Source organism: Strix aluco, chromosome 5 (assembly GCF_031877795.1).
Source record: "Strix aluco isolate bStrAlu1 chromosome 5, bStrAlu1.hap1, whole genome shotgun sequence".
Taxonomy (NCBI): Eukaryota; Metazoa; Chordata; class Aves; order Strigiformes; family Strigidae; genus Strix; species Strix aluco.
In genome coordinates this window covers 63,425,638-63,449,158 of record NC_133935.1, presented here as the reverse complement: position 1 = coordinate 63,449,158, position 23,521 = coordinate 63,425,638, and the positions used below count along the sequence as shown (strand labels likewise).

At 39.4% G+C, this 23,521-nt stretch overlaps 1 protein-coding gene across 7 annotated transcripts in view; it reads right to left on the bottom strand.

Moving 5' to 3' along the window:
- Nucleotides 1-5,437: 5,437 nt before the first annotated feature.
- The window catches only part of PTPRZ1 (protein tyrosine phosphatase receptor type Z1), a 143,610-nt gene continuing 125,526 nt past the window's right edge, over nt 5,438-23,521 (bottom strand). For 4 of the 7 annotated variants that reach the window (XM_074827591.1, XM_074827593.1, XM_074827594.1 and 1 more), the window contains 13 exons: nt 22,209-22,291; nt 21,330-21,464; nt 19,319-19,453; nt 18,109-18,272; nt 15,609-15,744; nt 14,484-14,630; nt 12,376-12,469; nt 12,001-12,074; nt 10,907-11,035; nt 9,345-9,491; nt 8,933-9,075; nt 8,168-8,303; nt 5,438-6,468 (listed from right to left, as the gene is read on the bottom strand). In XM_074827591.1, the coding sequence (XP_074683692.1) occupies nt 6,328-6,468; nt 8,168-8,303; nt 8,933-9,075; nt 9,345-9,491; nt 10,907-11,035; nt 12,001-12,074; nt 12,376-12,469; nt 14,484-14,630; nt 15,609-15,744; nt 18,109-18,272; nt 19,319-19,453; nt 21,330-21,464; nt 22,209-22,291 (1,664 nt within the window). In that variant the 3' untranslated portion in view covers nt 5,438-6,327. Of the gene's footprint in view, nt 6,469-8,167; nt 8,304-8,932; nt 9,076-9,344; nt 9,492-10,906; nt 11,036-12,000; nt 12,075-12,375; nt 12,470-14,483; nt 14,631-15,608; nt 15,745-17,323; nt 17,408-18,108; nt 18,273-19,318; nt 19,454-21,329; nt 21,465-22,208; nt 22,292-23,521 lie in introns of all 7 variants that reach the window. The other 3 variants (XM_074827588.1, XM_074827590.1, XM_074827592.1) reach the window with 1 other exon arrangement.

The window sequence follows — 23,521 nt, the reverse complement described above, 5'->3', positions numbered from 1 at the left end:
CAGTCAGCCAGGACTGCTGGTAAATGATGGAAAGTGGCTTGGCAAGCACCTCAGCCAGCTCCTTCAGCACCCTTGGGTGTATCCCATCCAGTCCCATAGACTTGTGTATGTCTATGTGATGCAGTAGGTCACTGATTATCTCCTCCTGGAATGCGGCGAGGTCGGTCTCCCTTATCTGTCTTCTGGCTGAGGAGGCTGGATTCCCTCAATACAACTAGTCTTGTTATTAAAGACTGAGGCAAAGAAGGCATTAAACACCTCAGCCTTTTCCTCATCACTTGTTACCATGTTTCCTCCTGTGTCTAGCAAGGGATGGAGGCTCTCCCTGGTCTTTCTTTTGCTGCTGACATACTTATAGAAACATTTCTTATTACCCTTGACTGCTGAAGCCAGATTAATTTCTAGCTGGGCTTTCGACCTTCTGATTTCCTCCCTGCATCACCTCACAGCATCTTTGTAATCATTGTGAGTGGCAAGCCCCATTTTCCAAAGGCTGTAAACTCTCCTTTTCTCCCTGAATTGCAGCCAAAGCTCCCTGTTCAGCCAGGGTGGTCTTCTCTGCCGCTGGCTTTTCTTACAGCACCTGGGGACAGCCTGCTCCTGTGCCATTAAGATGTCCTTCTTAAAGAGTGTCCAGCCTTCCTGGACCCCTATACCCTTCAGGATCGTCTCCCAAGGGATCCTGTCAAGCAGGTGCCTAAACAAGACAAAGTCAGCCCTTTGGAAGTCCAGCATGGCAGTTCTGCTGCCCCCTCTCCTGGCCTCTCTAAGAGTAGAGAACTCTATTATTTCATGATCGCTCTGCCCTAGTCGGCCTCCAACCGTCACATCATCGACCAGTCCTTCTCTGTTCACAAAGAGGAGGTCCAGCAGGGCACCTTCTCTGGTCGGTTCACTCACCAGCTGTGTCAGGAAGTTATCTCCCACACATTCCAGGAATCTCTGGGACTGGTCCTGCTCTGCTGTGTTGTATTCCCAGCAAATGTCTGGGAAGTTAAAGTCTCCCACAAGAACAAGGGAAAGTGATCATGAGATTTTACCTAAATACCTATAGAATATTTCATCCACCTCTCTGTCCTGGTTGGGTGGCCTATAGTAGACTCCTACTACAACATCTGCCCTGTTGGCCTTCCCCCTGATTCTAATGGAAAGACACTCCACCCTGTCTTCACTATACTTGTTCTCGAAGCAATGATAACACAGAAGCACAGAAGTGTGACTGCCGGACAAGGGGCATAAGCTTATTTTTAAGGGGAAAAAAATCTGGGGTAAAGTGATTGTGATTAGGCTGGAAAACTAATGAGGAGGGGAAGAAAAAAGAAATTTAGCTTTGAGTGTCCAACAGAATTTATCAAGGCAAATCAGACCATCTCAAATACACTGTGACTAATTACTGGGTCACAGCATCTGACTTTGCTAAAACAAGGGAATGAGTTCAGTAAGCCAGAAGGTTTGGCTTTTTTTCTACTTTTTTTTGTTCTAAAAAGAAAAGAATGCAATTGGAAACAGAGGGAAATTGGGGGAGATGTGGCCAAATGTCCTGAAAGACTTCTTTTCCCTCCTGTCCCTTTGAAAGTAAAGTCCCTAATCCACCAAAACACAGCCCTGTGAAACTGAAATGGGTGGTCAGACCAAATCCTTGCTGCAGGGAAGCAGTGAAAACCAAGACTGTAACCTAGGATGCCTCAGACTTATAGTAGTAGTTGGGTCCCCATTTCTGTTTTTAATCCCAACAAGACCACATATGGCCCCTCTACTCCCCAGCCCTGCTTTGCTCTATGCTTCAGAAGAATTAGAGAGAGAAATGAGTTTAACTTTGCTAAACTCATCTTGAAGTAAACATTTACCACAGAAAATTTCAACCTATCTGAAATAACATACATTATCCTAGGATATCACAATGAAGTGTGCCAGGTAAAGCATTGTGATAAAAGATTGCTATGTAGTTCAGTCAACAGATTTGCAAAGTCCATACTAAGGTCTTTAACTAATACACTGTTGTACTGATAGCTATGAGTTTGTATAACTTCTACTCATCTTTACTGATGACTTTTGTAAAGCTTTTCCACAGGTGTTAAATCACAACACCACAATCACTAAAAAGTTGGTGATGTTAGTAAATTATTTTTTTAACTCTCTACTCACCTATGATTTCTTAGGAGGAAGCTCACTAAACAAGTTTTCCTTGGCACACATGACTTAGAGCTTTGTAAATAAAACACCTGACATTGTTTATTTATATCCTATTTCTTGCAGGAGATACATAATATCTTTTCCACACTTGACCCAGTTTGAAAGGCAGGCTATATGTCTTTTTAGTCTGTATCTTGGATTAGAAGAAAAAAATTAATTAGAATATGGCCTTTGTCTGAGAAAGGAACTGACACGCATTTATTAAAATCTGTAATCCATCACGGTTGAAGATTATAGATTTTTTTATGATTCTTATTTTTTTCTAGATCAGAACCAATATGTGTGAGTAAAGAGATTATCCTAAGCACTTATGTTTTAAATAACTTGTCAGCATGCTAAGATGATGAATGTGATTACAAACATCTCTGGAAGAAACCTTGAATGACAGCTGATTCCTTGTATTATCATTTTAAAATGTCTGCAAAACATTTAGGTTGAAAGGAACAGTTATATCAAGATGGGATTTTTAGAAAGGAGGATCCCATTTTTGCTTTTGGTCCACAGAGGCTTGAAAAACATAGTAGAATTAATTGGCCTAAAAAAGACTTTGTATGTACAACTATATGAAACTGTAAATACATTAATAGAAGATATCAAAATAAAAAGCATGAAGTTACGTGAGGCTACAAGTCAGTTTTTCTAAAGAAGAGGCTGGAGAAGTAGCACATGAGTATTAACAGTTTCTCTTGTTGGGTGCTAATGTGGTGAAGAGCAGAAATGTATGGTAAGAAGATTATGGAATATGGTTTGCACATGGCCATAAGATCACAATTAACCTCTCGTACAGGCACCCCTAGAGATTAAGAAGGGAAAAACTGTGTCTATATTTTTGGAATGAGAGGGGGGCATTATATTAGACTAGATGTGCAAGTGGAGGGTGTTGGTCAACCTGAGTGGTTTATAGGAAGTATTAAGGAACGCCCAGGCTACCTGGGAAAAGATTTTCCCTTCCTCAAAGAGTGATCACTACACACCTTTAGTTACCCAACTTTGTGTCTGAAAGTTGTGAAGAAAGTTTATGTGTAATTCAACAGTTATAAAAAGTATGTACCTTGCATCACCCCCAAAATAACACAAATATAGTAAGAAATAAAGTCTAGATCCTATTTTACAAAGGTGTTTAATTTGGCTAGGGATAAACTGTAAATTCATTTGCACTTAGAAGCCGTATCTCAGTCCCATTCTCCTGGGACTTCAGAATTAGCAAATATGCAGGTATGACAAGGACCACAGGGAAAAAAAAGAAGTGTAAAACCTGAATAAAGATATCTTGGCTCAGAAAAGTAGGTTGCCTCATTTCTGAATTATGCAATCAACTAGTTATGTCTCTGAAGTAAAGTGGCAAGTACTAGTATCTGCACGCCTGGCCTGATGCTGAGCTACTTGCACAGATCCCAAGAAACTGTTGGGCACGAGAGGGGAAACTGCTGAAGAGAGCAAGAGTGAGCAGCTGACAGATGCTATAATGAGTGGCATGAAGTCTGGCTGCATTTCACAGACAGTTCATGGAGAATTATGTGAGGGAAGGCCAAACTCTGGTGGAGACCTTTTGGAAAGAAAAGCTTGCAAGGCCAGAAGTACCAGGTAACCATGTTGATAATACCATGTACAGCTGAGATGATCTAAGTGGCAGCACCAGAGATTTCACATTTCTGTATGGCTGTAACTAAACTGAGACGCATGAAGAAAAGGTAATTAGGTCGTTTATCTGCAAAGAGACAGAGGGATGAGGGTGGAGAAACAGAGAGATCAAGGTGGATAGGGAAAGAATAAGCAAGGGAAAATGGAGAGAAGAGGGGTAAAAGGGGCTGCATGCATGTACGTAGGCTGCTGGGCAGTACCCCTGCTTGTTCATGCCCTCTGCCTGATTGCTGCCCTCTTCTTAAATCCATGCCTCAGTGTGTGTGTCTGTGTGTGCATGTACGTGTGTATATCTCCCTGTGTGGAACACGTGTCCTGCATGGTCCCTGGCCAGACCTGCCAAGGGGGATTGGGCTGAAGCAGGAGAATCATCCTGCATTTGGCTCTGGTGGACAGGGAAGGGGAAACCCCCAGGGCCCCAAGCCAAATGGATTCAGCCACTCCATAACCTCTGGGACTGCACTGCTGTGGTTATCAACAGAAGTGGTCAAAGTGTAAAAGAGAATTCAAACACATTAACACAGTTTTACAAAAGAAACTCTACATTACATTCTTTTGATTGTTTTGTCTATATGATTTATTTTTTTTTAAGAGGAAAAGAGCAGGAAAAAGTCTGCTTTCTGCTAGCTATTGTGTCATTCTGTGCCATTCTGTCTCCTGGTCTAGCACCTTCTCATTTCACGTATCAACAGGATGAGGATTTTTTGAAGTTTCCACTGTTTAGGTTCCTTTAAACCTAAATTTGCTTTGGCTTTGTTGCAGCTCCACCTATCCTCAATCCCACACTGCTGAAGGAGTCTAGATTTATCTGCTCACACACTGAGATCCCTCACACACTGTTGCCTTAGGACTTGGTTGACTAAAATCTCCAAGCCCACATCAGGTTGTCTTCTCTGATCCTCAGTTTTCATCTAAGGTAGTGTGCATTAGCTTTTGTGGCATTCTAGTCCAGAACAGCATCTCTGCTCTTAGTATTTCTATGTAGCAACTAGATGTACCAAAGTGAGAAAACAGCTACTCCAACGGCCTGCGTTACTTTTAAACAAAGACCTATTCTGCTCCAGGTTCCTCCATCCTCATCTGTGCTGCAACCTGCAGTACAATCAGTATCTTTTCTTGCCAGTTCAGAAGGTTGCAGAAAATAATTGAGTGGCCAAATTGAAACATTTTGCTTTTGTTCTTGCAGAGATTACTTGCTTTATTGCTTTTGCCAGAATTTGGCTTTTGCTTTGCCACAGGAGGCAGCAAAGAGCTCAGCAGCTGAATGAATGATCTGAAGCAAAGACAGCATGGAGAAGTCTTGTGAGGGGGCAATTACAGCAATTTGGAAGCTGGGGACAGCCCATTAGCCTGTGGGCAACCAGAATGGGAGACGTGCAAGGAAAGCCTAAAAAAGGAGCAAATGTGGACACTATGGGTACGGGTAGAAGTGGAGTAGAGATCAAATAACAAAACAGTTTTCCGGAAGTGTCTTCTGAACTCACAGATTCCACGGGAGGAGCAGCTGTCTCCAGGTCAGCCTTGAGTCCTTATTCTTCTAAGTAAAAAATCTCTTACATGTCAGTGAAGACTGTTTACCATATGTGGAAGACCACTAAGCACAGACTGGAATATTTATATTTATTTTTTCAATGCCATAGGTAAAAACAATTTAACAATGCCAAGTACAGGTGTTATTCTCATAAAAACTTCTCATTTCAAAACAAATGATTTCTATTTCCCACAAAAAGTTAAAATCACATGCAGCTATATGAAGGTTAATTGCTTAAGATGCACAATTATATATCAGAAGACTGTTAAAATAAAAACATACTGGACTACATCATTTTAACAAGGCAATTACACAGAACTAGAAAACTGACTCTGTAGTAAAATATAAAAATCTACAATTATAAATATAAATTTGGTCCATGGATCACTACAGAAGTAGCAGTATTTACAGTAAGTATCAGATTACTATTCTAAATGTCTAATTGTAGTCTTAAAATGTTGAATGTTACGGAGAACAGTATTTTATTTACATTCTACTATATTAAAAGTTATCTTTCTAGCAAATGTAAAATGTTATAAATACAGCAAATAAATCAAATACTAAACCCACGACATGTTTGTAACTGAGAATCCCCTAACATCTATAAATATGATAATTTTAAGTTAAAAGTAAAGCCAGAGAAATCAAAAACTAATACTGAAAAAACATACCACAATTCAATTCTTAGAAACACTGTAAAAGTCAATCAAGTTAGTCCAGACGTAACAACGTATTACAAGAAATCTTTCAAGAAAAGGCACACATTGTTAATGATAAAAGTTCCACAGTAAAGTCATATGTAACAGAAATGACTTTGAGCAACTGTTGGGATCTGATTATATATATAGTGACTGGACAGATTTCCTCACCCCCCACAAAGTATAAAACTGAAAATAATAATGGTAAATTCCAGGTGTGACTGGTGTGATGTAGGTATGTATGTGTTTAATTTGATGTGTCAATTAAACTAAAGATTCTAAACTTTCAGCTGCATTTCCGTCGGGTAAAGCTGAGCCATTACTGTCCATAGATGCGGAAGGGTTTTCTTCTTGCCTTGTGCTGACAAGGCTGAGAATAGCTTTGTACAGAAACTGGTACTGTTCCTGGAGAAGAAAGGAGGATATAGTCAGTGTGTTGTCAGAAATAATAACACTAGATTACCTGTTACTCAAAATTAATTAACAGCTGATGTGTCAGTCTGTTAATGCACTGTGCTCCACAATTTATCATGTTACTTAGCAGCTTTATTAATTTTCTGACTAATGGCTCCCCCTGCACACAATGTAAAGCACAACACTAAGGAATGCAAAACAGGTAGGGGAGAAAACTATTTTAAAAGAAATATTATGTGCTGAATCTCATCCTTGTTAAAGTCAATTGCAAAGTTCCCATTGACTGAATGGGGTCAGGATTAGGGCAACTGTTTGCCTGTTGGCTTTTTTCCTCCTTGAATACATTCTCATCTTTTGTGCTCTGAAATCTATACAGGCAGATTTTTTATTTTCTTTTTTCTTTTTGGTACTTGCAGTTACTGTTTTATGTTTTTGAGGATCCTGCCAGGAAGAGAAGGTAGAAGAGAGATGAGACTTTCTGGAAAGATTCACTGAGGAGGCCACTGCCTAGAGGGAGTGGAGGGTCTCAGTTGGGAGCAGTGGGACATGGGGAGTGCCAGAAGCCAGCGGGACTGCAGTGTGGCTAGGAAGGAGGAAACAGCTGGATGCTCTGTACAGGGAGAGCAGACACAGCGAAGGCTGTGCTGCACCAGGTAACAGCGGGTGGTCTGAAAGGGCAGAGGAATATTTTGGGTTCTAGGATGGATATATGAGGATAAAGAATTTCTGTGATGGAAGGAGTGAGGAGCAGTAAGACAAACTAAATAGAGTGGGGTTTAGGGTCCAGACTATTAGGTTGGACTAAGAGATATGGAATAGAAAGAGCAATGAATTTGAAAATCTGCAGTAGGAGGATGGGAAACTAGAAGTCTGAGATAAAGGGCCCAGGTATTTGCTGCAAGCTCCTGGGGCAAGAGGAATGAAGGTCCTGATGGTGCTGCTGAGGTTGGAAGAGTTCCCATTTTCACTCCACTGTCCGCCAGGCTCCTCAGTTTGGGCTAGCTGGGCAGGGCAAGGGGCAGACACATCTGTCAGTCCTGTGCCATGTCCTGTTTTTGCTGTCAAAAATGTGATAATGGTAACCCTAATGTTTCACTCTTAAAAGTGTCCTCCTTATTACACTCATTGTAGCTCTATAGCAGTCAGATCTGTAGTAGTGGTATGACCAAAGGGGCAGGGTTTGTAGTTTATAATTTCTGTGATGAATTTTCATTTGTATGATGCTGACTTAGTAAGTAATTCTTATTTATTATACTTTTCATGTTTTTTTTCTTTCTGTAAGCACAGTGACAATGGTGTCAAGTGACCATTCAACAGATCATGAAAGATTAAAGTCCATCCTGAAATGGAAAACTAGGGTTACCACTTCAGGGCCTACTTGGAGTACAAATTTATTCCTGCTGAATTAAAATCTTCATTTAGATGACATAGTGCAGTTTTTATGATGATGGTGGCAGCTCTGCACATTTTGAATATGACCACTTGATAACCACATAACAGGTTTTCACGGGAAATACTTTGTTTTGAAATAAGCTGCAGGTCCACTACAGCACCTCTACAAGACAGTTTTGATGAACTCATGCAGAAACTAAGATGCCAAAGGTTCAGTAATGTTGCCCTGAGATCTAAGCATGCTAATAATACCACACATAGGAAAAAAACCTATGCACACATTTTGCTTATTACTTACAATGTCTGTAAAGACTCCAGGCCTCATCAAATTTATCATCTTCGCTACCTGGTAAACATCCACTGAATTCTCATTTTCCAGTTGATGCATCAGTGTTGTTAATGCACAGAAAGTGCCTGCTGTCACCCCTCCATGCCTTTGTAAAGTAAAACAAAAAAAAAAAACCAACAAAAAAAGTCTCTAGAAACTGAAGCGAGTTTCTACAGCTGGAGAAAATAGAAAATCCCAGGTAAACTGAATGATAAATTTCTGTCATGTGATCTTTACACTTTCTAAAATAGGCCTGCCCAGCAGTGCCTTAACACAACGTCCACAACACCTGGCTACAACTTCTGAAGAGTCTTTAAAGCCAGTCTTAGAGTTATTTCCTTACAATCCTCTACTAACCAAATTCTGAAGGCCTCAGGTCCCTCAGTATTTCAACATTTCAGTATTTTTGGTCTTTATTAAGCAGCTGGAGAAGCGTAAGGTGCCTCATCTAAATAGTCTTACTTCTTTCAATAATAGACAATGAAGTCCTGATTGATTTTCCTTTCCAGTGCCCTACTCGACAATCATCTGAAGTATCAGAATGATAGAACTGAAAAGAGAACATTGAAGTGTGATAAAATAAAAACATTTCTCTTGTTGCAGCTGAAACAGAAGCAGCAGCAATATTGTTAGGTGCAGACTCTGTGCCTTGTTTCAGCAGCTTTCACTCTAAATTAGATGAAAGGATGATTTTATGGAAAAACATCAAAACAAACTGAAAGCTGCAGTTCTTACTCATCATGTACAATCATGGGTCCATCACGGTTGGAAGTTTCCTCTTTGATGATGCTAATCAGTTCAAACGTTTTACTAATAGGACTATCAGGATTTGGCCATTTTGGACACTGAAAATGCCTCACTTCAAGTACATAGTCATCCTAAAAGAGGGGAAAAAAGCATAAATCGATTTGGTAAAAGATTGACTGTCTTTATTCTTCACCCTGTTTTAGACCAGCTCCAGTTTCCAGACACATAATCCTACCGCTGTGGAGGCTGGACTATCCTATTCACAATGTCACCAAAATACCCATAGAGGCTACTTTCTCCCTGCGTGTTTTACCACTGATTTACCACAGAAAATGTAACAAAAGGTAGGCATTACCTTTAACAAATCAAATCCTGAGTTACAGGCTTATGACAGTGTTACCTGTGTAGCTTCTAAAATAAAGTCTTGGATTATGAGTTTCTCCTCGTTAGACAGACACTTGTGCTCTTCAGCAATCATAGTAACTTTGAAACTCTCACAGTTTATAGGCTCATCTTTGTTTGGCCAGTATACAAATTCATCTTCAGCCTCCAGGAAAAAAAAACAACCAATATAAAAGTAATTAGTGTTCAGCACTTAAAATAAAACTTAATCTCACATAATAAATAATGTGCCACATACGTAATCAATGCAGCCAGCTGGAATTAAATTGACAAATCAAAATTTGAGTAGGATTACAAACGTCACAAGTGATGGTTTTCAGACACCTCTGTAGTGAACCTGACCAGAAGACCACTGTACCCCATGGAGATAGCGATCCACATAACAGTCAACGTGTGCTGTGCTGCACTGTGCCATCCATTTGGCCTGGCCTTCAGGCTGTGTTGTGCTGCCCAGAGCCCATGGCCACAGGATAAACTTAGCCAGTTGACTGCAGGAGGAGCCTGCATGCACCTCCTACTCAGTACTGGTGACTATGCCACCTGCATGGCCTTGGAATTATCTAAAGTGCAGCAAGAAGTTCTCATGAGAACATCTGTCCTGTTTGATAGCAAAAATGATGAACAGAGCTTTCTTTTAAGAAAATCCTTTAACAGCCTGAATGACCAAATGCTGCACAACTTGGGGTTCCCAGCATCTGAAGGGATGTAAGATAATCTATACTACCCTCTCCTTTATAGTGTTAGCTCTAATAGCATTTTAAATGATACTGAGTCTGAGTGCCTTTCTTACTGGGATCATAATGAATGAGCACCTCCTGGTGAAACTACCTCCCTTATTACAAAGGCTCACTCAAAAATCCATCTGTTTTATAGGAAGTGTAACATTCATAAAACATTTGATGAGAAGGAAAAAAACAAACATTGTCTTGGTTGTACATGTTTTTCCAATCATGAAAGACTCTTCAAAGCCTTTGCATGGCTTTCCTCCAAACTTATTACCAAACATGATGCCCTCTCACACCTCAGGGTTTCTCTAAGTACCAGGCTAAAAGCTCTCAGATATTCCTGCATTTCTAGTAACTGAAAAACATATTCATTTGTTATTAAATTACACCTGCAGGATGAACATGTGAGCTTCCTTTGCTGTTTAGAGTCAGATAAATCTCTGCTAAACATTTGCTTGTAATTACAGGAGATGAGCAAGAGAAACAACCTCATATTTCTCCCCTTACCTAATAATGGCTGAAGGAGCCATATTACAACTAAAGTAAAAGTCCTGGAGAGAAAACTAACCTTGTATAATGGTTGCTTCTGCTATTTCTCTCTTTTTATAAATTATACAGGAATGATTCAATACTTTCTCATGACATTTGCAATCGGCCCAGAGAAGAATCTCCAGATTTCCACTAGATTATTTGGGGATTTTACACTCAATACAGTATTACTAATTTTTTTTTTTTTTTCAAAATCCAAGATATTGTCTGATGTCCTGCATATTTCAAAATGGTAATACTAATAATATTCATACATAAACCCATAACAATCAGCCACAAAACTTACCATGTTCTGGCTATCAGGAAGCATAACTATTAGCTGGGCATTATGGTCCCATATCATTCTCCAGAAATCCTTGATAGTGTGTAGTAAGGGATGTTGGGTAATAATGAATTCATTACTTTGATAATAACCCTGCAAAACAAAATCAACAGACTCAGAAAATAAATTGCAGACTTGTGCTTCCTTTGGCTTCCTGTAAATATTAGAAGAATATAAAACTTCCATTGCGGTATTTTCCAGATGAAAAGAATAAAATCAATTACATTGAAATAATTTTTAAAACTTTAAAACATTTGATCAAAAAAAAAAAAGACAAAAGAAATCAGTGGAGACTTGAACAGCCAACTCAGAATGAAAATACATGAATTTATACACACATGCTAATTGTTCTACATTAGCCAGAGCTCCAGAGGAGCCGGTAACCCAAAACAAACAAAAGAATACTTGAAAGATCTGCAAAAATCCCAAGTAGTCTCTTAATTTGTACAGATGTCCCAAATCAACTTCCTGCCACAAAGGGGAGTTCCTTTGCACTAATGCACCTGATGAAGGATCAGGCATACAGAGCACTGCAGGGAGCTTTCCCATATCTTTCCTGAATGTCCAGGAAGCCTTTACTCCTCCCTCTCAGCTAATGGAGGGGAAAAGAGTTGAAGAAAATCCAGGGAACAAAAAGATAATGGAAAGCTGATGAGCTATGGTGCCTTGGGCTATGCCAGTTGCAAAAGCTCTGTAAGATGAGCAGGTTGGAAGGCAAACCACAGTACAGTCATTAAAAACTAACTTGTTATTTAACACTTTTAGTTCATCTCAAAAGATTCTTCCATAGCTGGCATTTGGCTTTGCTAGCTTCTAAAACTATGATGGAATTTCTGGTTCTACAGATTGTCAAAATGCAATGCACTTAACCAAACTTTAAAAAAATAGTAACAGTAATCATACTTCCTGGGGGAAGTAACTCTTTCAGGCAGAGTGAATAATGGAAGAAAGGAACATTCAAAATCAGGACTGTGCCTCCCTAATGTGGACACATGGCAGCTCTGGCAACAGCTATACAATGGGACACTGTTTTTCAGCATCACAGTTAAATGACTTACCATAATATAGGAAGCATTGATGTAGTCTGTCCCTTCACCAGACAGTGATGAGATACCCACTCTAGATCTTTCCACTGTAAAAAAAAAGCATGGTACAGTTGCAATGGCTCATATATTAAAGCAATTATAGCAATTATCTCACTTCTCTCACAGTAATGATAACACTAAGATAGGATAAAGCGTTATCCAGCCGTCTATTTTGTTTTCCTATGTATGTAGTACTTAGACAAATTCTTCACTAAAAGTACTTTACAAAACACTGCTCCACACCAGTGCAGATGTCTTCAGCTCCTTCTGAGCAAAAGTTAAAAGTCTGACACACACAGAGTTTGTAAACATTTTTCCACCCCAAGAAGCTGATTTGAACAAGCTTACCAGGAATGATGGATGAAGTTCGGTTCTTTTCTCTGTTACACTGTTTGAGTGCAGTTGAATAATCACATTGCTGTGTGTTAGACTGGCTCAGTAACTGAAACAATTAATTAAAAAAAAAAAACAGGTCACTGCACAAAAGCCATTCCTTCCTTAGCTGCATTAAACAGAAGGGTGCACATACTGCAGGTTAACTTCAGGCATCTAGTTATCTGGCTAAACTAGTTAGCAAGTCATCAGAATCTTTTCACTATTTTATCAGTTCAAAATATTCTTGAGCCCTTGGTCCATAAGCATGTAATTGAAGGAGATGTCACTTCATGTTTTTCCCACATGCAGACCCCCACCACTTGTTTTCACCCCAGTGTCACTTCAATTTTGCCTGCACAGCTCTTTCTGTAACTTTTCATACTTTTGGAAAACAGTAAATGCCTATGCAGAAAAATCTGCATTGCTATACAGATAGTATAGCTCCTGGTGCAATGCAGTTCTAGATATCCCAGTTCTGAGCTTCCCAGTTTTCTCTCCAAACCTGTGAGAGGAAAATAGGAATGATCTGGGCGGGTCTCATTGACTTACTTGTTTCAATTAACACAATTCAAACAGACGAGAGTATGAGAAGGAACGAGAGTATATATATATACCACAATGGTGTATATACATTGCTTAGGCATGAAATAAGTTTGGAAAGCAGGTTTTTCCTAGTTTTAGGGGGGAGGTTTAATTGCTAGTAGAATAAACCAGATTAATCAGAATGTTCAAAAGAATTCAAAGGACTCTTCTGTGATGTTTTGGTCTGGGCATGTGTAGCTTTCAGAAGCTGCCTGCTTTGGAAAAACAGACAGCAAAACAGGGAGTTCCATCAAAACAAATGAGACCACAATTTTTTTCATCTAAACCAGTTCTTCAGTAAAACAAGACTCCACACTTTTGTTATTATTCTCATAATTTTAGCTTGCAAAGGAAAATGAGATTGAATGAGACATGTCCCTTTCTAATAATATTTATTTACACACTCTGTTTGTATATATTACGTGTTTTATTCTTTCATCCATGTAGGAAAGGTGGGATGCTTATTTCTCCAAGAATATCACAGCTGAGATAAGAGTCCCTACTTTTTCCTAGGAAAAGGAGTGCAACACTGTTGGATCATTCAAGCCAGGATAGCAGCAAAATGTAAAATCCTTTGGTATGTTGTTCCTATTCTGTTCTGTTCGTTATCTTGAAGAAATACTAGTTACTGTGCCTGTGGACCTAAATACTTCAGAAAATAAACACATTAAGATTTTTCATAGCCTCATTATCTACTGACATTATCTACAGACTTATCTGCTTTTTTACTTATGATCCAATAGCTAATTGTAGAAAGAATACACGTTATCCTATGCAGTCCTCCTCAGAAATAAAATCCTTAGAGAGAAATGTTCTAATCACTTTCCTGTTAAATTAGGGAGAGCAAAGTCTGTTTTGCCACATAATCTGGAAAACATTTAAGTGTGATTTTACTTCTCTGAATTCAAATTCATTTGCAAAGGTAGGATTTTCTGTGTTTCCTCTGTAAGTGACCCAGTGAGCGAGCTAGACTTCCCATTCTCCCCAAGAGTCAGTGAATTGTTACCTGGCTAGGTCTGCTCTTTCTCTGGGTGACTCAAAGTCCTGTGCATGTACACACTGATCTCCACATCCACAAGCACCAAAATGTTCACTTATCGCCTGCTGAGGTGAAGTCTGTCTTCTAGTCAGTGCTGTACACTGATGTGAAGATGCTGGTTGACCAATATAGCTCATGACATTTTAGCCAGAATGACACATCTTTCCAGACTGTTGTTTTACCTTTAGGATCTTCATGCAAAGGCATGTAGTTATATTTTCCAAAATCTACTTACTGGCCTATTTCTCATGCTCTTGAGTTGTTTTTTTGTTTTTTTTTTTTTTTTAAATTCCTTGTTTAAGAGTATGCAAATAATTCTTCTGTCCCAACTGACTGCATGCATTTGTTAACCTGCTCTGAATTTAAGATCAGCAGTTAAATTTTAGATAGAGAAAGCTAATGAAAGTTGTATTGAGGTACCTACTTTTAAGTCATTCCAGCTTGCAAGCCTAAAGCTCACCTTGAATTGCTTCTCCAGTCTGGTCTTTCCTGTTGGTCCAGGTATCAAGAGAGAATTAACGTAGGCATGAATGTGAGTCTCAAGGACTTCTGTTTCTTTACTGAGTATCGCTTCAACCAATGCATCATGAATGAAGATGTATTGTTCCTAGGAAAATAAACCCAAACATCCAAGCTCTAATTATTTTCAGATTCCTCATGACAACTCTGGCTAAGCTGCCACTTTTGATGTGGTCAGTACTTCTTCACAGCATGCTGCTGTAGGGGAGTTTTCTCAAAAGTGATCGTCTACAGTGAAAACTGTCTTTCCGCAGTGACAGTACACATTTACAAGCACAATTGAACTACACATGCAATGTATATATGATATAATACTAAATCCCCACCACCTGTGGTATTTCATGTTCGCAGAACAGAGTTAAAAACACAAGCATAGCCTTGAGTCAAATTTTCAAGTCAGCTTGTTATGTGACTCTCCCTGTCTTTCTTGCAATAAAGCGATCACTCCCAGTTCCTACCGCTATCCTCTATTTTCTCTCTCACATCCTTTGGAACAAGTGCCCATGCTGCTGTTGATTACCTTTTTTTCTATTGAAAGTCACTGGGGAATCTAACACCTGTTCTTGAAACCTGAAATAGACTTTCAAATGCCCTGCTGTTGTCCTTACTGTTTTCTTCTGGTCTTTCACTATTCTATATATAATCTTCTGCTTAAAGCAGCTATAGATAATCACCTGTCTGAAATAGCTTTTTTTCCTACTTTTTATTGCCTGATATCAACTCTTTGATCAGATTCCGTGAAGATCTGAACATCTGACAATGGTGTTTCCTTAAAAAAAATCTATGACAAAAATGCACGTCCTGCAAAGAAAGTGCTGCTGTGGGACTTCCTCTCTTCTGAGGCCTCCCTAATAAATAGGCAAGAGCCCAGAGATGGATAATTTCTAGTGCATTGCTCTAAGCGAGACTAGATGCCTGTATGAAAACAAGGGAAGCAGAAGGGAAAGTCCAGTCTGGTGACTGGTTGTCAGTCTGTCTGGTGCCAAAAAAGAAGACTGTATCATCTCTCCTCCTGCAAACAGAAATAGTCTGTAATAGTCTCTTGCTATATATATTTTTGTCTTACCTCAGTCTGCACCAAGTAGTTCCTTTGGGTACGTATGTGTTTTAAGAATCCAAATATGTTGACTGTCCCTTCATGCTGAATTTGCTGCAGCATGCTGTCTAACACTATGTATGTGCCTGTCCTTCCAACACCAGCACTATAAAACAAAAAACCAGTCTTGAGCCTGAAGTAAAACAATAATGAAAAGAACTATTTCTTATACATAGCTTTTTCAACAAACTGCTGTGTAGAGACGGTTTTCCTCTACAAATTGTATATATTCTATTACTTTGCTAAAGCTTCAAGGCTGGTAACGAATCAAAATACAACTCATCTTTTCTCTGCGCAAGAAAAGACTAAAGATAATTTCTCAAATAGTTTTAGAGTATAGATTTTTATCAATTTTTGAAGTATCAATTGAAATAGAACTAAGGTGTTTCCTGCAAATCTGCAATTTTCAGGTCTCTGATATTTCTTAGGATACTTTGTCAAGTATACCTAGAAAGAGTGGCATATATCAACATTTGGGAACAGTTTACGTGCCCAAGTTCTTCTGTTGAAACACACATCACTTTAAAGTGGATGTTGCATTATGCCACCTATTGCAGGTACAGGAGATTTCAAAGATACCAGACTGAGGAAAACCCCAGGAAGTGGCAGAGCTGCTGAAGGACTATCTGTAAAAGAACAAGCTTAGGGCTCTCCAGGTACAGTTAAGATGGCAAGCAATGGTTGAAACCCTTTTAAAATAGGGAAGATACAGAAGAAAGGGTTAATCAACGCACTTTTGTTATGAACTCTGACTCATTTAGCACAAAACCAGCTGTATCATAAGATTAAAACCCAACTTTTTATTTTATAAAATATCTGGGTAGGCAGTACAAGGTCAAGAGGTCATTTTTTGTAATTTAGTCATATATGGGAAATAGATGTAATTCCCCCCTATGTTATGAGGAAACATTATGTGTATTGGTCCATGTCACTTGACAGCAACACTGTGCTGGGTCTGCATGGTCCCTTACGGGCAGATCCAAGCTCAGTCTGTACATGCTAATTCAGTCACCTAATTTCTTCCACAGAGGTGGCACAAAGCATGGGTAGTGTGAGCTCAGATTGCTGTAATAAACTGTCTAAATAAACATGATATAAAACTGTAAGGTCCAGGTTATTGACACACTATTAGACACAAAAAGTGTAAAGATTACCAGACACCATCTGTACTTGTTATGAAAGACAAAACATGAAAAGTACCAAAACATAAAAATAGCTAAAAAAAGTTTCATGAAGTTCGTCATCTGTGTCCTCCATATAGCCTGTAAAGATAAATAAAAGTTACATTTCTAACATGAGATGACTCCTTTGAAATTCCATTGTGCATGGGGACAGGTGAACTAAAAGCCAAATAAAACTGTCTAACAGACAGAGGTGATCTATATCTATGACCCAATGGAGAGGTCTGACTGAAGCCACACGACTTACCACTGTTCACTCTTTAAAAACTCAATTTAATGGACTTATACTGTATTACTGATCTCTCAGCCCACTGGCACAGATCTCAGACTTGGTATTTTGGGGAAACTTATTTTGAACATCCCAAGAACAGGCAGGATCTAGATAGCAGCAGAACAACCAAAATGTGGAATTTTCATTTTCCAAGCTAAAAACAGATTTCAGTCAGATTAGATCATCCCAGAAAGAAAATATCTTCATTTGCAGCATTTGTGAGGAGACTTTACCTGTTGGCTTCCTCAGAGTCAGCTCCAGAAGGACAGAATTCATGAGGAGGTTCTCTTTCCAAATGTTCCATCAAAGGTGAGGTACTACAGTGGAAAACCAGAACCTGCTTATATATTTTACAATAACCCGGTCCTTCACGGGCATTGTGAAGTCATTCCAGGCCCTACAAGCCCTTTTTAACCAATTTTCCCTGAGCTGCCCAGTTTTAGTGAGCACTGACAGACCACCTGCCTGCACACTGCGGCACATGCAGACCTCAAACCGCTCCCCAGAATGCTCCTCCATTGCAAATGACTGCTAGAGTGCAGAGTAATGTTAAAAACAGCAGAGTTGTAGTTCAGCCAGGAATAGAGTGAATCTTCTCTTGTGGACAGAGCTCCTTTTAGGATTACAGAGTATCCCTGCACCAAAGAAAGCATGAGCCAAAAACATCCTAATGATATATTTGCAGAAATGAAACAATTACTGCGATATATGTATCTGGTAAGCTCATAGCAATCAAAAGAATAGTATAGAAAAGTGTGCAAAAAAGTAAAAAGAAAAGCTTTTTTGTGAAAAAAAGGAACAGTGCAGAGCAGCATCATCTTGTTTACAGATTTATAGAAGTGGCACACACAGTTGGTTAGTTGGCCTTACCAAGGATAGAAATATCAGCTAAGAAATTAATCTTATTTCATCAGGAATTGTTAAATGTGATAGTGAAATTTTGCTTAACCCACCACTGAAAAATTATTTTTTCTGCAAAACAAAAGCAGAGTGAACCTTATGGCAATAAAAACCACACCTGCAATGAACCACAACAGGCCCGACAGCATGGCGCTTGGCATGCGATGCCTTCCTCACGAAGGTGAGCACGGGCAGCGTGTATTCTGGAACACCCATGTCAGGCCACTGGGTATAATGGTACTGAGTTACTATACGTCCACTAGACCTCCCTTTCTGGGAACCCTGCAACAGAAAAAGAATTCTACATGTGAGCAGACAACATCTGAACAGCAACTCTTCATAATTTTATTTCTGTACCTGATTGATAGCTCTTGAATTAGCAGCGTCCCTATTTAGTTAACAGCATGCCACCTAGCTCTGAATATTCCAGCTTTCAAAGAGAAGAGGAAGGGCCTGTGCTTCTCCCCATCAGCTTGCCCTCTGAATGGAAGAGTGACCTGGCACTGTCCCTTAGAAAGCCATAGAGAAAGGTTAAGAGCATTGGAGGGATAACAAATTACAGCTGCTCTTAAAAGCCACCAGCTATTTCTGCCACTTTGCTTCTCTGGTGTGTGGACAGAAAGAATAGGATTCACCTCACTCAGCTTTAGTGATCTACAAGGGAAGCAGTCTTGTGTAGGCTGCTTTTCTAAGCTCCCTCCCTCAGTAGCAACCCAGGGGCAGGGACACCTTCAGAGAGCAGGTTATCTCATTCAAAGATTGGTTCCTAAAATAGGCAGAATAAATTACTTGACAGTAAGCGTTGTACTCAGCCATTAATTGTATGGGGAGGCTGAGAGACTAGATGTCTGTCTTGGTGGCTGAAGTAAATTAAGCTTTCAGAATGCCCCTCAAAGGAGCCAGTGTCACACAGCTGAGCTCAGAGCATGCTGGTTCTGATTACAATAAAACAAGGCGTGGATTCCCCTGTCCTTAAAAAGGAAAATGGATAGCTGAGGTGGATAATTTAATTCATACCACATTTTCTACTAGCTGCTCTCTTTCTGAAAAAGTATCTTCCTGCTCACCAGGCAGGCAAAGTCCACATCAGTTCTCCAATGTTCTCACTGCTTTTTCCCTGATGGTCCTACATCACACCAGTACTACAGTCTTCTCAGTTTGTTGGTCTGGTCAAATTAACTGAAGTTGACAAGCACCTTGGCTGGCTGACACCTACAGGATTCAGCTTTATGTATACAACAGAAAAGAGCTGCAAACTGCCTTAAAAATATTCTGAGCAACTTTTAACATTCCCTTTTGCCCAACTATGTTTTCAGGATGCCACAAACCTTTTTGATCTTGGTGTTTCGAAGAGTAAAATTCCTCACAGTGTAATAGGCAAGTACATGAAAACTCTTCTGAGTAACCAAGAAGTTCCCATATTCTTCACTACCTTCGGCAGGCCAGTACTGGTCACATTTTCTCTGTTAGAAAGCAAATGAAAAACAGAGAAAAAGAGAAATAAAACAAAATGTCAAACTAGCAAGCTGAAATGTTCAAATTTAAGAGCCCAGTCAACCACAAAAACATACAGGGACTCTCAATATACCCAGTTTATAATAGACGTGATCTTCAGTGCAAGAGAACAAATAATGTGTATTTATTTTCTGCTGTAAAGAGAGATGGCTGTTTATTTGGAATACTCAAAAAAAAGAGAGGTTTAATATATACTATCAGAGCTACAGCACTCTAATACTGTGGAACCTGCCATTCTGTAGGCACTCCAAAATCTAGAAAATAATAGTCTACAGGAATAATAGGAACACATTCAAGTCAGTGAAGTCATATGTGGCTTTTGGTTGGTTCACAGCATGGGGAGAGTATACTTATATCTGATCAGCAAGGGTAAGGGCGAGCTTGTGTGTGGCCAGAATATACAGGAGAGAGCTGTGATGTCCAGCCTCTTGGCTGGGCAGCCATATAGCCTTCTCTAGCAATACTAGAAGAGTACATGTTTATAGCATGGTGTCCTGGTTTCAGCTGGGATAATTTTCTCCCTAGTAGCTGGTACAGTGCTGTGTTTTGGATTTAGTGTGAGAATAATGTTGGTAACACACTGATGTTTTAGTTGTTGCTAAGTAGCGCTTATCCTAAGCCAAGAATTTTTCAGTTTCCCATGTTCTGCTAGCGAGCAGGTGGACAAGAAGTGGGGAGGGAGCATGGCCAGGACAGCTGACCCAAACTAGCCAAACAGATATTCCATAACATAGAACATCATGCTCAGTATATAAACTGGGAGGAGTTGGATGGGAGGGGCAGATCTCTGCTTGGAGACTGTCTGCATTGATCAGTGGGTGGTGACCAATTGCATTGTGCATCACTTGTCTTTTCTCGGGTTTTACTTCTCTCTCTCTTTTTTATTATATTCCTTTTCATTACAATTATTATTATAGTTTTTTATTATTATTGTAATTATTTTATATATATATATTTTTAGTTACTAAACTGTTCTTATCTCAAGCTGTGAGTTTTACTTTCTTTCCAATTCTCCTTCCCATCCCATTGGGAAGGGGGGAGCAGTGAGCGAGTGGCTGCGTGGTGCTTAGTGGCTGGCTGGGGTTAAACCGTGAGGCATGGTATTATAAATAAAGTACTCCCAGTGCGGCCCTCATCTGCATTTGCTGTGTCTGCATCATCTGATAGATGCTTAGTTGGTCATATGACAAGACTTACATGCATTTTACACATTGCTGTCAGTGTGTGGCAAGTGTGAGGCAATGTCTCCTCATGTGACCCCAGTGTACATGCATACTCCCATCACATAACAGAGAAACACAAATCCTGTGATGGGGTTTGACCTCAGTTTGTCTCACTGGACAAACATGTAGCTAGTCATGTAGTAGGAAAGGAACTGTGGGTCCCATGGAATGTAACAGTGAGCAGCCAGTGAATATCCAGAAAAATTCACCTGAACTATGACCTTCTCCTTTCCAGGGTCTAAGGTGCCCCTGAGAAAGAGAATGACAGAGAGCAGATTGCTAGCAGAATGTGGCGCAAGGTCCACAGTCCTAAATACATACAAGAAGTATTTTTCTCAGTATAAGACAATTTTTTTTTAGTTAGAACATGCTATTTTCAAGACTTCAGTTGTTAACAATTAAGTTTAAGGGTTTTCTTTAGTTTCATACTACAAATCCTCAACTTTATACTTCTATAGCCAATCTTAGTACAAGCAACTACTATAAACGTGCTTTTTGCTCAATGTATGCCTAATACAGATTTTTAAAAGAGAGAAGGGACTCTGCTAGAGGTAGATCTATCAACATCAGAGAAATAAACAACAGACAAAGGTACTCATACCCTTCCTTTCTCAACGAGATTAGTTATCATCACAATAACTTCTACGTTATGTTCCCATATCATTCTCCAGAAATCTTCTGCTGTCGATTTTAGAGGTCCTTGAGCTGCAATGTAGGCTTTTGGCTTGTTGTAGCCCTAAATTGAAATGTAACAAATGACACTTGTCAAATCACAGTCCGCAAACAAAAGGAGGTTGGGAGGAGTACATGACATTTTATGAATCTATTTTTAAAGAATCTCAAAGGCTTTTAAGTACTTTTGAATTTATAACTATCCAAATCGCAGAAACCCTGCGGTACCAGATGACATACAAATGCAACTGCTATGCCAGTGTTTATCGTTCCACCAAATAGGATGTATGTTCAAGTGCCTGTGTTCCAGCAGAACATGACATGATAGTGATTATGAGACATCTGTTATGATAGTGGTTTAAAAAATGAATCAAGATCATTCACATGTAAATTACTGGGTAACAAAAACTGAATAAATAGTATCTCGGTGAGGCTCTCAGCCAAATGGCATCTTCCTCTCATGAGATTATCTCAGACAGAAGAATTAACCACTTACCAAAAATGTATAAAAGAACAAACATTCAGATGTGAAATGCTTTTGAAACGACTCAGATGTGACAGAACATTTTCTGCTTCATAAAACTCTTCACTAAGCTTCAGCTGCTACAATATCAAGATGGATTCAAGAAAGAATTGGAGTTTTACCTGTGTTTTAACTTCATAGGCTTAACTTAGATCATCAAAGGTTTTTTTAACAAAATCTGTAATATTGTGCTACTTTTTTTTAAAAGTCTATTCACCTTCATATGTCAGAATTTACAGAAAAGGCGGACAGATGAATAGGCTGGCAGGTAGAAAAGGCACTTACATCCACGTAGTTGGCATTAATGTAATCAGTCAGTTTTCCATCCTTTTCTGCAAGCTGTGCTAATTTAACCCTAGTATGATCATCTGTAGTAAAACAAGGGAGAAAATAAGCATAGTTTTCTGCAAGAATTATATTCTGTCTATAAGAAATCTTTTAAAAAAATACTGAAATGGATTTTTACATTACACAAGACTAATAAAGTGACAATCACATATGAAACATCTTGTGCTTAGGTATGAATCAGATTCAAAATTCTAGTTTGCATAAACTAATGAATCCAAGGATTCATGGGATTCAGAATTTAGTTGCCTGAACAGCAGCACCTGGGGTCATTTTAGGCACTGTGACATATTCCCCTACAGCCTCCAGCTGCTGCTTGTGAAGGGGCATGGGTCTTCTGTAAATCCTGTGTCATGACTGCCAAGCCTGCATAGTGGGATGTCTCAAATGACAGTAGGCACCAGTAATTCCAAGTCAAAGAACGAGGACTGGAGAGCAATGGGACCTTGGAGAAACTGGTCAGCAGTGGCTACCTCAGGGAGAGCTGAAGCTTTCTGTAGCCTGCACTGATTATAAGGACTAAAGACTTGATCCAGTTGCACAGGGCAATTCTTGCTACCTGAGCTGCCCTAAGCTGCTTGCACACTGCCCTTTGATAAAAAAGCTGCTTGGGTTGGCACCTTTTGTACAATCAGGTACAAACACAGAGTGGCAGAGGAAAAGCCCTGACTTTCCGCCCCTCTAGAGGTACCTTCAGCCAGGTGGAATGGGATTTCTTGATGCTGGTTTACATTGTCTTCTGCCAGATGGGCTGATTCTCTCTCTTTTTCTATTAAGGTCTAATGATGCTGAATGCTGAACGTATATTTCATTTAGAGCTTCTTGTTATCAGAACAAATTTTAAATACTATAGAGAGTTAGGAAAAATGTATTAAGCCACCAAAATGATCAAGATCCCAGAGGCAATAGCTTCAAAGAGAGATTAACAAAACTGAATAGATGTGTTTCAGAAAAGAAAAATCTGGGGTAGTGAAGAAGGGTGATGCAATGGGAAAATGTGTCCTGGCTAGCGAAGCTGATCTATTACTTTGTGGCAGGGTACAATACAACATAAAACCAGTATATTTATATGACAGTAAATATATATCCAGGGATTGTGAAGCTCCTAGAGAGGATAAATCATCATTACTCCAGATCAAAGATGGATTAATTTTGGCAATCAAAACACAGCTTCTTTGGCTTTATAATGGCATTATAATGAAATCTCCCAACTCCCTCTGGGTCATCACAGAAGACACAAATATGTCTTGCTA